The sequence below is a fragment of the Vollenhovia emeryi genome, unplaced genomic scaffold (assembly GCF_000949405.1).
Source record: "Vollenhovia emeryi isolate VEMERY1.0 unplaced genomic scaffold, V.emery_V1.0 DF939181.1, whole genome shotgun sequence".
NCBI classification, from domain to species: Eukaryota; Metazoa; Arthropoda; class Insecta; order Hymenoptera; family Formicidae; genus Vollenhovia; species Vollenhovia emeryi.
The window spans coordinates 87,494-103,952 of NW_011967185.1; the positions used below are offsets into that span (position 1 = coordinate 87,494).

General features: G+C 44.7%; 3 protein-coding genes across 4 annotated transcripts; 2 read left to right on the forward strand and 1 right to left on the reverse strand.

Annotated features, from left to right (window-relative positions):
- The first annotated feature begins 8 nt into the window (after positions 1 to 8).
- On the forward strand, positions 9 to 8,019 carry LOC105562958. 2 transcript variants are annotated; one of them, XM_012014153.1, is made up of 8 exons: positions 9 to 692; positions 1,084 to 2,776; positions 2,842 to 3,076; positions 3,148 to 3,257; positions 3,352 to 3,598; positions 3,668 to 3,872; positions 3,962 to 4,163; positions 4,237 to 8,019. In XM_012014153.1, the coding sequence occupies exons 1-8, from the start codon at positions 424 to 426 to the stop codon at positions 5,911 to 5,913; spliced, it is 4,638 nt and encodes a 1,545-aa protein (XP_011869543.1). In that variant the 5' UTR covers positions 9 to 423; the 3' UTR covers positions 5,914 to 8,019. The 2 variants fall into 2 exon arrangements, with proteins under 2 accessions (XP_011869543.1, XP_011869544.1); XM_012014154.1 differs by having other exon boundaries at positions 3,734 to 3,872.
- On the reverse strand, positions 7,737 to 9,449 carry LOC105562957. Its single transcript, XM_012014152.1, has 2 exons — positions 8,760 to 9,449; positions 7,737 to 8,562 (listed from the first exon to the last, which is right to left on the reverse strand). The coding sequence occupies exons 1-2, from the start codon at positions 8,775 to 8,777 to the stop codon at positions 8,326 to 8,328; spliced, it is 255 nt and encodes an 84-aa protein (XP_011869542.1). The 5' UTR covers positions 8,778 to 9,449; the 3' UTR covers positions 7,737 to 8,325.
- A 93-nt stretch (positions 9,450 to 9,542) lies between these two features.
- LOC105563048 lies at positions 9,543 to 13,517 on the forward strand. The gene is made up of 4 exons (XM_012014319.1): positions 9,543 to 10,414; positions 10,565 to 10,851; positions 12,616 to 12,829; positions 13,093 to 13,517. Exons 1-4 carry the CDS (start codon positions 10,403 to 10,405, stop codon positions 13,318 to 13,320), a joined length of 741 nt encoding a protein of 246 aa, XP_011869709.1. The 5' UTR covers positions 9,543 to 10,402; the 3' UTR covers positions 13,321 to 13,517.
- Positions 13,518 to 16,459: the final 2,942 nt, after the last annotated feature.

Here is a 16,459-nt window from a genome sequence, read left to right on the forward strand (position 1 = left end):
AGGGCGCGATCGAATCAGTGTGTCACGTGGCGTTACATGAAAACGCTCGTCGAGACTCGAGAGATATTTTTTCTCGACGCGCCGATAGGCAGCAGCGGCGGAGTATCGTAAGGTCGTAAAAGTCGGCGTCGAATCACGGATGGCGGGATTGGCGGGATTGGCGGGATTGGCGGGGAGCGTTGCGCGTTGCATCTCGCGGCTGCGAGATCGATAAAATAGAATGGCCGGCCCGCGAGAGAAAGGGAGAGAGAGAGAGAGAGAGAGGGTGGGTGGTGTGGGCGGCGGCGGTGAGCATAAAGAGGATAGGATAATATCGGTGCGCGTCCTCCCGCGGAGGTGTCCTCTCGCGGGGCCTCGTATCCGGATTCGTTTCGTATCGCAATTCGCAGCCTTTCACAGCCGCGAACCTAGTACGATGTAGTTATGCCGAAGAGGAGTATGCGGCATGTGAGAGAGTTGGGGAACACAAGAAGCAGCAGCCAGCAGCAGCGGCAGCGGCAGCAGCAGCAGCAACAATCGCCGCCGCCCGGTGCGGCGATCGTCTCGAAAGTGGCGGCAGCGAAGCACCTTCGCAGCGTACATATCGGCGTGACAAACAGCAAGCGCTGGTTGTCGCTGAAAAAACGCCTGGGTCTGACGACTGACGAGGATGTCGCGGTGTACTTGCTGGACCTTGCCGAGTCCGCCACCAGGTACGTTTCGGTCACTGTCATCGTCTTGGCGAGATCGTAATCGCCGTCAGTCGGCGTCGACAACCCGACAAAGCTGTCACGCGTTCCGTATTCTCCCCCTACTCTCGCTCTCGCTCTCGCTCTCACCGCTCTCGCCCTCACCGAGCGCGTCTCGTCGAATCGCCATCTTGCGGGGGCGACGTACGCTCGGCGTGGAGCAAAATCGATCGATATTGCCGTTCCGGAAGGCGCAACTTTTCAAAATCGCGGACAAGAGCGACAATTCAAATTCCAATCTCTAGTTTGTTCGTTAAGAAAATCGACATTTCGCGACTGCGTTACGATTTTGAAACATTTACAAAGAATGAGTGAAAAGGAGAAAAAAAAAGTTTAATCTTGTTTACACGCACAGGCAACAGGGCAAGTGCAATGGGGCGGAAGACTGGAAGGGTGATCAGGACCACGGTGATCGGAACGAGAATCAACCTGTCAAGACTGAAAGTTCGGATAAGGAAGATGAGGAGGAGGGAGAGGAGGAGAAGCAGAAGCAGGAACAAGAGCAAGAGCAGCAGCAGGAGCCCGTTGACGAAAGAAAGCAAGATCCTGCGTCGGACATGGTCGAGATGCCTTCTGTCCACGCGATGAGCGAGAGCGTCGCAGAGGTGCTGGACGACGCCATCAAGTTGCACGTGCGACGGAGCTCGAGGTCAAAACATCACAAGAACAAGACCAAGCATCGCAAGGACAAGCGGAAGAGGCGGCGACACTCGAGAAACAGTGCCGGTGAGAACGCGCCAGATGGCTCGGCGGAGAGCAGAGATTCGAGTAATCGCGAGACGAGCGTAATCAGTGAGTTAGACAGTAATTTGAAATTAGACGTAGAGAGCTTTGAAATCGATACCAAGGACATTATCATCGAACCCCCTATGACCAAGACTGATGACGTAGATAGTGTAAGATTTCGAAACGATGTAAATAGCGACAGCAGGTGCAAGGTGAATGCGATCGGTATACCTGGCGATTCGAAGGATACCTTATGGGATAATAGAATTAGTAAGTTGCATTTGGACGATACGAGAGACGAGACGGCGTCTCTTCCGAAACACGGCAAGATTTGCAACGCCGAGGATTTAAACAAGGACGTGGAATATTTCTTGAATCCTACGCCCCGCGTCGGCACGATCGATCGCGTCGAGGCGGCCGTGGTGGATGCACCCGAGGAGAAGGAGAAGGAGAAGGAAAAGCTCGAGGAGGCCAGGCTTGAACCCAACTTGAACGATTCCAAGGACACGGAGCAGCGCAAAGTGAAAAGGAGACGGAAACGTCCGCGTCACGATGCGCAAGTCGAGGAAAATAGTGAGCCCTCCGGGAACAACGCTTTGGACAGCGGTAGCGAGGCGACGGTGTTTAAACACCGGCGAAGAAAGCATAGGCACGCGAGCGAGCACAAGAGCAAAAAGCATCACGACGTGCGGAAAGCGCCGCAGGACGGCATCGTAGTTGAAGGGGAAGCGCCGGAGGCGTCTGAGCCGCTACCTCCGATCGCCATCGAGGCCACCGAGGCTACTGCCGAGAACGGCACCGACGACGTCACGGCGGAGACGTCGCCGCAAAGACTCGCGATCAAGATCAAGCTCTGCCAGGAGTGCAACAGCCGTCACTTGCAGGACGCGTGTCCATTGACGACGTCGCAGCTGGCGATAGCCGACGCCATCTCCTACGACAAGTGGTACAACGGACACAAGGAGAACGCCGAGATAGTGAAAGCGGTCACGTCGCAGGACCCAATGTCCGAGGGCTATGGCAGATTGGCGTACGACGGCTTCGAGTCGGATGACGAATCGCCAACGTCCAGCGAACAGTGCAAGACCAAGCCGAAGGTGCAGAAGGAGGAGGAGCAACTGGTGATAGAGGTGGATCGACCGTTGTACGCGAGGGATTCTCTCCCGGATTGTCTCCAATTGAAGACTACCAATACCGATCACGGTCTCGGCGTCTACGCCAAGAGCCCGATTCCGATCTACGCCAAGTTTGGCCCGCTTGTCGGCATACCGGTCAGAGAGATGGACATTCCAGATGACTTCACTATGCGCCACATTTGGGAGGTACTATTTATCATTTTCATCCATTCCTCAAGTATCGGCACACATTCGCATCTTTTCCTCTTCAGATAGATAATAATGGAAAGAGTACGTACGTCAGCACTACAGACCCGCTCAAGAGCAATTGGACTCGATACGTTAGACCAGCCGAGACCAAGGAGAAGAGAAGCATCGCCGTCATCGCCAAGCACGGCAAGCTCTACTTTGTCACAACTCAGAATATCGCGTCGGGGATGGAACTCACTTATTGGGTAGAGGCGCAATCTTCCACGTGGACGAGAAAAAATAAAATCAATAAAACGAGTACGTGTGTATGTGTGTAGAGTCTGTCCAACTCCGACACAATATTTCCTCATCGTTCGCGTTGCTTTCAGATTGCGGGGGATGCAACCTTATTTTCGCACACTCGATATATTATCGATTGCATTGCTGCATCTTTCACGACATGAATTACAGTTTGACGATAAGAAAATATCATTGCAAGGTAATTTCTACATGTATATATGTATATATGTATTCATGTATCGTGAAATGTAAAGCTTGATTGCTCCTTCACTCGAATGGATCCCATTTCTTAGGTTTGCGGTGCCACGGTGCTCGGCAAAGATAACATCATGAAACACGCAGCCGAGTTGCACGAGGGTCGCGGCGCGTATCAGTGTCAATATTGTAAAAAGTTTTTCTTAAGGCTCAATTACTTGGAGATGCACCGGACCTATGGATGCTCGCAGAATCCGCATCGGGCGCGACCGTTGTGCGATTTCTGTGGCCGCAAATTCTGTCAACCGCAAAAACTCAAAGTACACATCAAGAGAATGCACAGCGGTAATAGTCTTTCTTTTTCTTTCTTTTCCACTATTATATTTACGCCCAGTACGCTTTTGCTTTGTGCAGATATGGCCGAGGTGCTTCGGGAATTTCAATGTAAATTATGTTTGAAACTCTTGGGTTCTCGCGCAGCCCTGCAGCGCCACATGAAGGAGGTCCATCACAAAGATGTTGTCGCAGCGGCCACGTGTGATCGATGTGGAAAAATGTTTCAGAACAAGAGCAACTTGAAGATACATATGTTGACTCACAGTGGTGTGAAACCATTTAGGTGAGAGCTCCTCTTTAACTGACACGGAATAATATTTCTCGTAATGAGCGCACCTTCTTCACCTTCTTCACCTTCTTCACCTTCACCAGGTGCAAAGAGAACAGCTGCAAGGCAGCTTTCACGACGAAGCAGTGTCTGCAGTTTCATTACAAAAAGGTGCACGGCCTTACGGAGGAGTTGATGCCCAAGATCGAGAGGTCCGTGGCGTACACTTTTGACGCGTACAGCGGTGGCCTCGTTGAGGATGTGCCTTGTGGGAGGATCATTCACTCTAGCAGAAGAAATTCACAGGTGAGCTATCGTTGATACAATTCCATGTGACATTTAGCCAAACTTGCCTTCTCATCGTCGTCTACTCGTACAGCAGGACAATAGCAACAGTTTACCGTCTCTGGACGACTGCAGTTCGGAGAGCAGCTTGAAAGTCGAGGTACCAACGTCGGCATCGGCATCGACACCGGCGCCAGAGTCAACGGCATCAACGGCATCGGCACCAATATCGATATCGATATCGGTTTCGGTATTGGCGTCGGCACCAACGGCAGCAGCGATGCCCAACTCTACTCACAACGTCATCGTGGATTCGTTACAGAGCGAGGCAAGTTCTACGATGAAATATAAGATGGAACAACAAGAGCCTCAGTTCCCGTCTACGCAAACCGTGTCCTTGTCCGGCGGGCTTGACGCGACGACGCTGGAGAACGGGCAGACGGAGGTTGATCTGTACGACACTTCGAGGACGTTGAGCAAGGGCAGCAAAAAGTGGCTCAACGAATTCAATCCGCCGCCTACGTCCGACATTCACCTACCGGCGCCGTCCTCCGATATTTATGATTTCGAGGATGGCAGAAAGGATGGTGGTAGCGAGAAAGTGGTATCGCGTACTAGCTCGACGGTGTCGAATTTGATGGAAAGCAATAAATTGCGATTGAACGTGTTTCGAGGTAGGACGGAGAGCGCGAGCGCGAGTTTGCTGGTCGAGGCGGCTCTGGATGCCGCCGAGAGGGACATAGGTACGGTGTCCAGCCCGATCTTGGAGGACAACGATCGCGAGAGCAATCTCTACTCCATCTCGAGCCAGCTGCAATCGCCGATGCCGCAGTCACGCTCGCCGAGTCATCTAGAGTCGTACATCGTGCAGCAAGAAGAAGAACTCATTTCGCCCGCACCGACCCCGGACGACCGGCACACTCCTCCGAGCCACCTACACGTCGATTATCATTTACATCGGCCGGTCGACTACATCAACGCCTCGCGCACCCACAATATCGAGCAATATCTGCATCACGAGGAGCTGCCGCGCGTCTCTTCGCCCAATTATATACACATGCAACAAGAGGATCTAGTGTCGCCGTCAGCCACGCCGAATCACCGTTACCAGAATGTGCATCATCATCAGGTGCCGACGGACAATTTGTCGAGCGACGAAGGTGACTCGGTGGCGCAGAATCTTAGCCTGTCCGTCAAGGAGAAGGCCTTGCAGCTAGATCTGTCGACGTCCTACAAGTACGACTCGCTCGAGCAGGACTTCACCCGGGAGAGATCAAACTTTGAGCCGTTGGTGCTCAACAGTGGTGAACTTCAAGGCTTAGACATGTCGGCCCGGGGCTTTCATCACAGTTTCGGCGCCCAGATGCAAAACACTCGCTATCATCATCATCATCTCTACGACATTGGCGAGCGACAAAGCGTGGATCTCAGTAGAACGGGCAGCTACTCCATGTCGCCACCGCCACCGCCACCTTATCCGCACAACGAGGTTGTGCGAGTGGTCAGCCTGGATCTCACTCCTGGCGGTAGGCACAGTGTCGATCTCAGTCTCTCCAGATCGCATCATCTGCACGGGTCCGGTACTCGCGTCATCACCAGCCCGCAACCCGTCGGTTCGACTACGACGCACGTGGTACCTGACGCCGGCGAAGGTCGAATGCTGTCTTCACCTCCACCTCCCTTGTCTGGATACAATCCCAGTTATCCCGTCAGCCCGGCCCCGTACCATCCTCCGAGATCCGGTTACCATCATTATCCTGGCTATTATTGATCGTCGTTGTCGTCACTTTAGCGACTTTTACTTTTTTTTCCTTTTATTGTTAGATATCTTTCAATCCCCCGGTTTACAATCCTTTTGTTATTTTCACACGCGCAAGTCTTTGCTTCATATTTATGCAAATGTGTAACATTATTTTACATCGCGACACGCTCGCATCGCACGCGGGAACTGCCATCTTCGTACGTTATAAATAAAGTAAAGTTATGCTCTATTCTCGCGGTAAATTTAATATTTAATATTAACGTCGGCGATTACGGACATTTCGACGCTTTTCGACTCGAGGAGACACTATCGAGTAAAGAAATCAATAATGTCGTACGGTACAGACGGTCGTGTAACGTCGTTCAACATTTAACGCGATAAATGCACAAAAGTATACACGATACATACACGACGTTAAGAACAAATGTTATTTTTTTAAAAACAAAGTCTAGTAGCACGAATCTTTATGGAGAAATCTAAAATATTCCAGAATATCGATCGAGTAACCGATATAGAGGGAGGTTTATTTATCCGTAATTATATATAGCTGTTAAATTATTTATCGTTTACCCCTTTTCGATAAGCTGTATATGCAGAACGTGTATGATGCGTGACGAGTATATCGCTTGTAAAATGATTGATAATGTTTGGAGAGGGGAGGGAGAAAAGCGGAATTACATCGTGATCCAGTGCCACGTCCGTGATAAATAAGATTATTATAACAAGTTGTTACTTACCTCTTAGCTTATATTCTTCTATTTCGGACCTATACTCCACCGAGAAATACTCCATTTAACGTGGCTTTGGTGATGACGGCAGCATCCCAGAGCAGCATAGTTGCCAAGATTCAAGGATCGAAATTAAATTTCAACCTTTTCACGCGCGAAAGGGAAAAGAGGAGAATATGCCCGCTCGCGGGCAATATTTTAATCGCAAACGATACAATGATTTGTCAAGTATGCGACTCTGTGTGTGCTATCTGGGATGCTCCAATATGTATTTGTGAAATTATCAAGATGCCTAATGCGGTAACTATAAGTATATCTCTGCATGGTGATAACAGATTGTAACGTTTGTTTCTATTCTAGTCATTGTATATGAATTAGCTGTAAGTTGCGAATATTTCAGCGATCGCTCCAATAGTTTGTCCAAATACACGTATTTTGTCGCGAATGCAAATTCGAGAGAGAGAGTCGTTTTCTCGCTAGATCGGCTAGATTGGCTAGCGAGGGAGATTTAGTGGTAGCAACGTATTTCTATTATCGAGATGAAAAGCGCAACGTTTTAAGCTCTATTTCATAACAAGCTCGTAATAATATTACGTTTCGTTAAATTTTAGACATTATTTATGCTGAGGAAACATGCGATTGCGGGGCTTTTTTTTTTATTAATAAAGAAGAAAAGACAATGCGTGCGCGCAAACGCACGTATACATATCGACGTGTTTCACGCAGGCGCGTAAATTTTCGTGTCGCTTCCAGGTTACTGGACTTACTCTAGCCATTTATCGAAACCAAAGATCTAAAAATATTGTAACTCTTGTGCCAAATCGAAAGGCGCTCATTGTTATATATTATATTGTATACACACGACTTTTAGCAGAACGTAGTGATTAGAGATGGGAGAGGCACCATTGCCTCTGTTACTTTTGCCATACTTTTCCTTGGTTATTTAACTATTTTAACTGCGCTTCACTCGCGCACACGCGTGGAAAGTTTTTACAATTGCTCCAAGGATATTTTGTTAATCTCTTTTACGTATTAGCTCTTTTTAATTCTTATTGTTAGATGCTTTTGCCATTAAAGATAGTTACCATCTTGTCTTTATTTCAATCGTCAATTTTTATTATTTTTTCGCGCTTACATTTTCATTTCTTTTTTATCTCATCATAGTTTATACATTGTGCATAATGTAAGGACAACAAACGAGATACATCTATTAAGATATAAATATATATACATATATATATACACACATTTGCGTGTACATGACAAAAAGAAAAATTCAAAAGAAATGTTTACAAGTACAAAATGTGGCACAGACTATATTTGTATCAGGTTTATCGACATTAATATTGTAAGTTATATTAATAGAATACGGCAATGATTAAGCAGAGAGAATGTATTTTCTTTTGCCCAAGATTATCCTTTTTACAGAGAGGTCTGCAGAAATGGAAAATTGAGCAATGTCGATTCTTTCTTTGTTTAAATGTAATGTGTAAACATTTAGTCTACACGTTGAATAAGAATTGCGCAGTAAAGATGTAGAGAAGAAAAAAATGAATAAGAAAAAGGCGATACTATAGATAAATTATATTGAACGGATAATGATACGTCGATAACGCGGTAGTTTTCAATTGGATACTTGTCAGCATCAGCATTGCCAGATCCATGAGACAGAGGTCAGTTTGGTTTCAGCACTTTAGCGCCTTCCGGCGATGATGGGGGCGGAATACGCAGCCGGCAGAGCGGAATAAGCTGCATAAGCGGGATAAGCCAAAGGTGCAGCCGCCACGTATGGGGCGGCTATGGCGTGGTTGACGGTGTGGGCATTATAACTCGTGGCATAGGTTCCGACTGTTAGAGCCGCTGGAACCGCTGGAACCACTCCGGCGGAGCAAACGCTGATGCAGACGGCCGCAAGAGCGCCAATGAGAATCTTGAAACATATATATCAATTTCGGATATTGTAGATTGCACAGTGTTATAAATTTGATATTAGTAAGGACATGTTTTCCCCATAGCAAACGCCAAACACGCGTGTTATATTACATTTATATTCGATGTAATTGCATTTATTTAGAAAGAATTTAGAAATTTACATGGCGTCAACTCAAATTACTGATGAAAACTTACAAAGATTTTGCTCATCATTTTAACTGCGGTGCGCAAGTGATTGTCTCGCTGCGAAAACTGCGATGTATTCGCGATTACTCGGCGGGTGTCTTTTATACGTGGTGCCTTCTCTTACGACTTTCGAGAACAAAGACTCTCCCCCCACCACGACCCACCATGACCCACCATGACGATTTGTCCAACTCGTATATGCGGGGGCACATCCGGAATAATTTATTACTGGATTGCCGCATTTTCATTATCAAACGAGCAAGTCCAGCCTGGACCATCTCTCTTAAATCTCTCTTAAAAACTAAATCTGCACAATTCCGTCGCGATATATAAAGCTTTTAAAGTTGTGGAAAAACCTATTCACATCTAAACAGTCAACTAGAGAGAAACGTTTAATTCTTTGAAACAGTTTGAAAATGTAAAAAACTCTACAGGTATACGTCCTTGCCGAACGGATCGACACTCTCTCTTCTTTGTGAAGAGATCAAAGGGATAGAACGAAGGCCCGGGATCAACGATCGAGTCCTCGTACGTGCCCTCGAACGGATGCTTTATGCAAACGATCGGCAAGATTTGTTTTTGCCGCGCCGTCGTCTTGGCGATCAGAAGCAGGATATGCCTTCCAAGGTTGCGAGATTGCGATGTGGTCCGGTGAGATCCGAGTTTCCAACTATCGCTCTTGATGCTCTCGCACAAGTAATGCAGGTTGCACGCATCTCTTTCTTGCCCCCTTTGTGTCGCCGATTGTCATCTGCCGACAATTGCGAGAACCGGGTAGCATTTTTTTTTCTCTTTGACATTTGATCGCTTTCGTTTCGCCGCGGTCACCGGTCGTGCACTTTCCTCGGCTACGTGAGCCACTTGCCGAAGAAGCTACGTTACGCAAATTATCGCTTTGCGACCTAGAATGTCACGCTAAAATCGCGACCAGACTTGCAATGACCACTTGATTTGGACACGAATCGGGGAATATTTCGGGAATTGGCTAGATTCAAACCTGCCGATGATTACTATATACAGATTACTAATGAAATAAAAGAAAGAGCCTTGATAGCCTTGACGGAACGATGGGCTCAATTGTCCCACACGGCGCTTGTCCCTGTGTCCGAGATATCTGCTCAATCGGAATTATGTAAACGCGAGAATGGCGCAGATCGTTACGTAATCCTCCCTGCCTAGGTACGTGCAGTCGAATACAATGTATGGCAAGGTTGCGCGATAGGGAAAATGATTACGTGGACCGCGTCCAGATCGGCTTACGGCTAACAATTAGCGAACCGCTCTATTCGTACGTTAGATCGAATTAGCAATCGTAGAGCGTACAAGTCCCATATTCCATCTCGAACCGCCTCGCGAGACGTACGAAACAAGATCTAATTCATTCAAGGTCGTTGAATCGTTGCGTCTCGTCGGTGACGAAAATATCGGCATCGAAAAGAAAGCCACTTGACGATGCTCGTCGTGCTCGTCGTGCTCGCCGTGCCAAAAAGGAAGGAGAGAAAGAGTGCTCGTTAACCAGGAGGCAGAGGTATGGCCTTGACGAAGTGCCAGTTGGGGGTCGAACAAAGCGCTATAAAGGCTTTTGCTTTTTCATTCGAAAAGCAGAACCCTTTCTTTCTTCGCTTCGCGAGCGTACCACTCAACCATTCAACATGTTCAAGCTGGTAAGTTGAATATTATTCGCATTTTCTCAATTATCATTCTTTAGCGCGCTACTGTTTTCCAATTTTACTTTGATTTCTCAGAGATATATTTCTTGTAGTAAACTAAGATATATAAACATTGGATGAAATAATGATTTTTGCATTCTCTAGTGCATTCTCTCCGTTGTCCTGACTATCGTTTGCGCTGCACCTGCACCTAAGCCAGGAGCAGTTCTGGCGGCAGCGCCGATCTTGCCAGCACCGATCGTGACTGCCAGTAGCAGCCAAGTAGTCGCCAGGAATTACAACACGCTCGCCGCGGCGTACGGAGTGGCTCCGATCGCAGCGGCTCCGATCGCAACGGCTCCGATCGCTTACGCCGCGCCCCTAGCAGCTTACAGCACTCATGCCGTTGCACCTGCTGCGTACGCTGCCTACTCCGCACCACTTCTACTATAATCCAATGCAAACTCAACTCGGCTCTATCTTGCGACATGTCAAATTTTTCTAACAGTACTGCGTTCAATAAATCCAATTTTATCACCTGATCTTTCATCGTATTCTCTTTCCTCACTGCATCTACATCTTTTTGAAAAGATTTTCCTCTGTCTCGCAAGCAATTAATTCGTTATTATTAGCTTTCGTCTCATATATAAAAATATTATTATATAATATCGAAAAACTTTGGTGAAAATTATTTTCCATCTCCCAATACACACTCACCGCTTTTAGAATCCCTTTGACTCCAAGTACAGCGAAGGAGAGCGAGCACTTGAGTATACGTGATACGAGTTTAATTCGCTTAACACAGAGTACCCCAGGCGGTTTATGTCGGGCGGCGTAATCAAGGAAATAAAAGCAAACGAGAGGAAAGGAGAGCAAAACTCGTTCGTTCGAGAGATCGTCGACGTCGCGTGGCCTCTACTAGTATAATTTTCTCAATACAGTCAGTCCTGTTTTGGTTCTCCCTCCTTCTTCTCGCTTAGTCAACCGGATCTCATCAACCAACGCAACGGAGAGAACTTCAAGGCGACGCCCGCATATTTTTTCTCAAGTTCAAGTTCGTCGAGTCTGTCCGCGCGCAGGAACGCCGCCTTAATCGGCGCCACGCTCGTCCGCTCGAGCGATCTGAAATTCCATGGACCGATCGATCTTTCTCTCTCTCTCTCTCTCTCTCTAGAGAGAGAGAGAGAGAGAGAGAGAGAGAGAGAGAGAGAGAGAGAGAGAGAGAGAGAACTAAAGATAACGAGAATTCGAAAAAGCAAGTGGCATTTTTTCTCACCGCAATACCCTTTCGTACTTTCGCAATACCTTGTGTTAATTTCGATGCACTTTTTGGCTTGCTTCTCGGATATTTACGTGGAAAACGAAAGCGAAAACATAAACACGCGAATCAAGAGCGCGGTTTTACGGTTTACGATTTACGTGTGCTTTATGCTGATATGCAAATTTCTTTCAAATGTCAAACTTGAGAAAAAGATTATTAACTCTCGTTAAAGGAAATCGAAACGTAGAAAGAAAAATCTCATGTTGCTCGCGGCAAGCAGCGATAAAATAGGCCGATAAAACTTATCGACGAGTAAATCCAACACCCACTCGTGACATTAAAAGACCAAAGGTAAATGGTCAGTTTAATTATCCTTTGACTCTCACCGAAACGAATATGAAATTGTCATCTATGCAAGTAGAGATGCTACATTGGACGATGCGCCTTCGTAATCTTGCATTCCGTACGCATTGACAACGCAGACTGGATCGAAAAATAAATTGCAAGTAATTAATCCGACATTAGCTTATTCACGATTAACTGTGAATGGCGATTGTTGTGGAAGAAGAAACATTTTTATTGCACCTTTGAAAGCTTTAGCCTAAAATGTGCTGCGTCCATCGGACGAGACGGGGAAAGGAAATAAATTTCAAGTTTCCAATTTCTTCTTTGTCGAAATTGTCTGCTCTTCTACAATTAGGAAAACATTTGATTAGTAGATAATTATAAATATTGAATAAAGTAAGTATTAATATTACCGTAAAGATTCGTAGGAAGGGTCGCTCTTGTGGCGTATATATATTGGCATCCGAGACAGAAAAGGAGAGTAGTTTGACCACGCCTGGCCGTCATGGGTGACCTTGAAGAATCATCATATTAATGTACGGTGGCGCAACAAAGCTCCATTGGTTGACGGCTGAAGAAAGAAACGGAAAAAGAGGAAATAGCGCACTAGCTGCCTAGCGTACGTTCGTTTTCCGCTTGAGACAAGGCGACGCCCTCTTCGCCGAAGGTGCGCTAAGAAAGCGCAAAGGAGAGGCCGAAGAAGGGGGATGGACTCGCAGCCGAGGGATTCCTTGCTCCTATATAAGACGTGGTACGTCGTATTTTGGAGTATTATCGTACTGACTGCAAGCCAGACATATACGAGCTCCAAGATGTTCAAACTGGTAAGTCAATTGAGATTTCGACCATGTGTATCTATTGTTCTCGCGTATCGCATTTCGTATACAATCGGTAGCATCGCTGGATGCAAATAACGAATTCTCGCTTACAATCTAACACTCGTACGTGACTCTCGTCAAATTATTATCCATTTATTTTCATCCTGTTGAAAGAGAAATATATCGTATCGTCGCGTTAATCAATTCAACTAATTCTAAGCGTATTATCATCGACGATATTGTAACGTTGATCGATATCATTGTTACAGATGTGCTTGTTCGCCTTTTTGGCGTTGGCCGCGGCTGCGCCCGCACCGGCTCCCGCACCCGCACCAGCACCCGGCGCGATCATCGGCGCCCCGCTTGTGACATCCTACAGTGCTCCCATCGTTTCCGCGCCGCTAGCTTACAGCGCTTACAGCCTACCGACTTATAGCGCCTATTCGGCATACCCGGCCTTACCGTACGCGTATAAGAGCTATGCTTACGTCGCCTAATTGTCGAGATATCAGAGGACCAGGCATCAGAGACCAACACTCCACAAATTTACGATCAACGCCCACGAAATCTTTTCCAAAAATCAACCGTGGATTTCTTTCTCCGCGGTTCATTCTCTTCATCCCCTTCTCATCCGTTCGAATAACTCCGCACTCGCATTCCATTAGATCCAGAATCAATAAAGCCGCTTAAAAGCAATTGTATCGAGTTTCTTATTTCGCTCCCCTACAATTTACTTATTATATAAGAGAAATCGTCTTACATATCGATATCTACATTCGACTCGTTGCATTTATTTTTTTTTATCTAATGTTTCAAAGAAAGGATCCTTCAATATATAAATATATACGCAGACTATTTCAGAAATAACTTGTAAATCAAATTAAATGTTCTTAATGAACATTTCATTTAATCTCGATGTAGAGCCAGAAAGGTATATACAAATACATGTACTAATTGTATACGTATCTCGAAGAAATCATTGATGACGGGCAAACGAACGCGTTGTTACTAACACATCCTACGTAAGATGGATAAAATGGCATAAATGTGTTGGTATCAATTAATAAATCGAGCATATATAAATGTAGTAATAAATTAATAAATTGGTCTTACTCGATATTTGAAAAGATGTCATTAATAATAACATGTAGATACATACAGAAATGGCAACGTATTATAGAAAAGTAAAACTTTCATTTAGTTTTTTTACTGCAACTCGTTTAAATATATTACATTATAAAATTACGATTTATAAGACACAAGATTTTTACATGCACACATATCTGTAACATTATATACATATGCGAATTATATTTAATATTATCATAAATTTTCGAGAATGGCGTACTCTTATTTTAAGTAAGATTTATACCTTCTTTTTGGCGTACGTTAGTCGGCTGACAATTTAAGCGCTACATACATAATTTAAATTTCGATACGTAAGAGGACACTTTTTGTTAATTTCTAATTTCGCGTATCGTACATATAAGCGTGCAGGGCAGTTTAACCGATCTCTTTGGCAGCAGACGAAATGAGAGAGAGAGAGAGAGAGAGAGAGAGAGAGAGAGAACTCTTGCGTTAGAAATAAAATTTTTCAACACTACGATTTATCATACTGAAATTTTAAATTTATCGTAAAGACCAGAAAAAAAGAGAGTTTGCGCCTCTACAATGGAAAATATGAATGAATAGTATTACTGAAGATAAGTACTAAATAGAAGAAAATGTTAGAAAATGATTAAACAAACTCGGCTGTGACGTCGTAACTTTTTAATTGTTGTAAAACAAAGTCACCCCTAGCGCAATATAATCCTGTCCTTACTCGTTAGTGGTAATCTGTTGCAAAAAGGTTGTTACGTGTCACGTTATTACGTTATAAATCTGATTACGCAAGAATGTAGGAGAAGAAAGAGAGGGGGATAGAGAAGTGAGGGAGTGAGTAGCCACAATTCGAATAATCACTTTATTCATGCTGTCCAATGAATGTTCCTCAAGATTAACTGACACATGCAACGCATAATGCTAATTAGAAATTGTTTGACAGTTGCGCGTTTCAGACCCAAGCCGAATTCTCACGCCAAATCTTTGGTCTTTTCTATGATGTTAAATTTTATGTAAAACCTATTAAAAAAGTAGTGCTAGATTCTAAAGAAGTGGACCAAATGACATGAATTGTATAAAATAAAGCATTGTATTAGCCACATTTTAAGTAAAATACGAGCAAAATATTACCTAACGTTACACAAATACATGTGTATAAGATTTAATTGAGATATTATATCGTGCGTACACAATAAATAAATATTCAATTGAAATAAACTTGACAAATTTCAGATTTAGGAAATTTTCCTTACAAACGTTGTCACGTATGTCGATAATTGTTATTTTGTTAAGGTGAAAAAGAAAAGGTACCCTAAGAATAAGTTGAGAGACCTCTGAGACCTTTGTTACGTGCTAATATATGTACTATATATACGTGCATATAATACTAAAACCACACCCTCAGAAAGGATTTCTGTTACCGAGACAAAAAATATTCTTGACGCATTTATACTTGTCACAACCTCATTTAGTATAAAAATAAGACAATCTCAAACTAAAATCGATAATACTTATTCTCCTCTATCGAATTAAAAAAGATTGACTTAGTATATTGAGACAAGAATAATTTGTATAAATGTAAGTTTGTGTATTCTTGCATTTAGAATAAATTTTCCCTCCAACGCACGAAGTTGGCACCACGATATTTGACGACCGCCGCTAGGCCGCGCATGGTGGCGGCCAAAAACTCGGAAGCAAAATTCAGTCCCGTAGGGTATAAAAGGAGGCCCGCGAGAGTGAATTCTGATCAATTCTGATTCCGAGTTTTTGACTGTCACCATACGCGCGGCCTAGCGGCGGTTGGTGAATACTCAGAAGCTGGCGCCCGCGCACGTGTCGCGTAGTGCCGGATTGCCAATTTGTGCCGGATCGCGCGTTGCAACCGCCACAAAAAGAATAGAATAAGATTTCCTTCAGTTCGAGATGTATTACCAGATCAAGAATATTATAAGATTGCCACGATTTTACATGGAATTAGTCCTGAGAAAAATAATGGGATAGCATCAAGATCATTTTATCCTAGATTTTAGAATTTTCCATTTAAGAATAAAATATTCCTTTCTCTAGAATAAATATGATTGGCTCTATATCGATCCTATTTTATGATACAGTCAAGTATAATAGCATTGGATCTGGAAATCTTTTCTGTGGGTGCAATGTCACACGCATCGGCATAGAGATATGCTGAGCGTTATGTAACAAAGCCGAGTGTTTTAATAACTGGCTTTTATATTGAAGCAACGACCCGAGTATCCAATTAACGACAAAGCATTGTTTCGTTATTGCGACTTACAATTGTACAGAAGAGAAATTTGATGGCGGCCAACGAAATCTATTGACGAGAATTGGCGTGCAAGCAGCAAAATTTTACGTTAAAAGTGCAATATTACGCAATAGCCCATGCAACAATTCGACGTCCTTTGGATGTCCGAAATATGTCTTGAAAAGTCCCGTTTATGTCGACGTCCCGTTTATGTCGACGGATGTCTAAAATACGTCTCAAGGACGTCGTTTGGACATCCAATAATAAAGTAA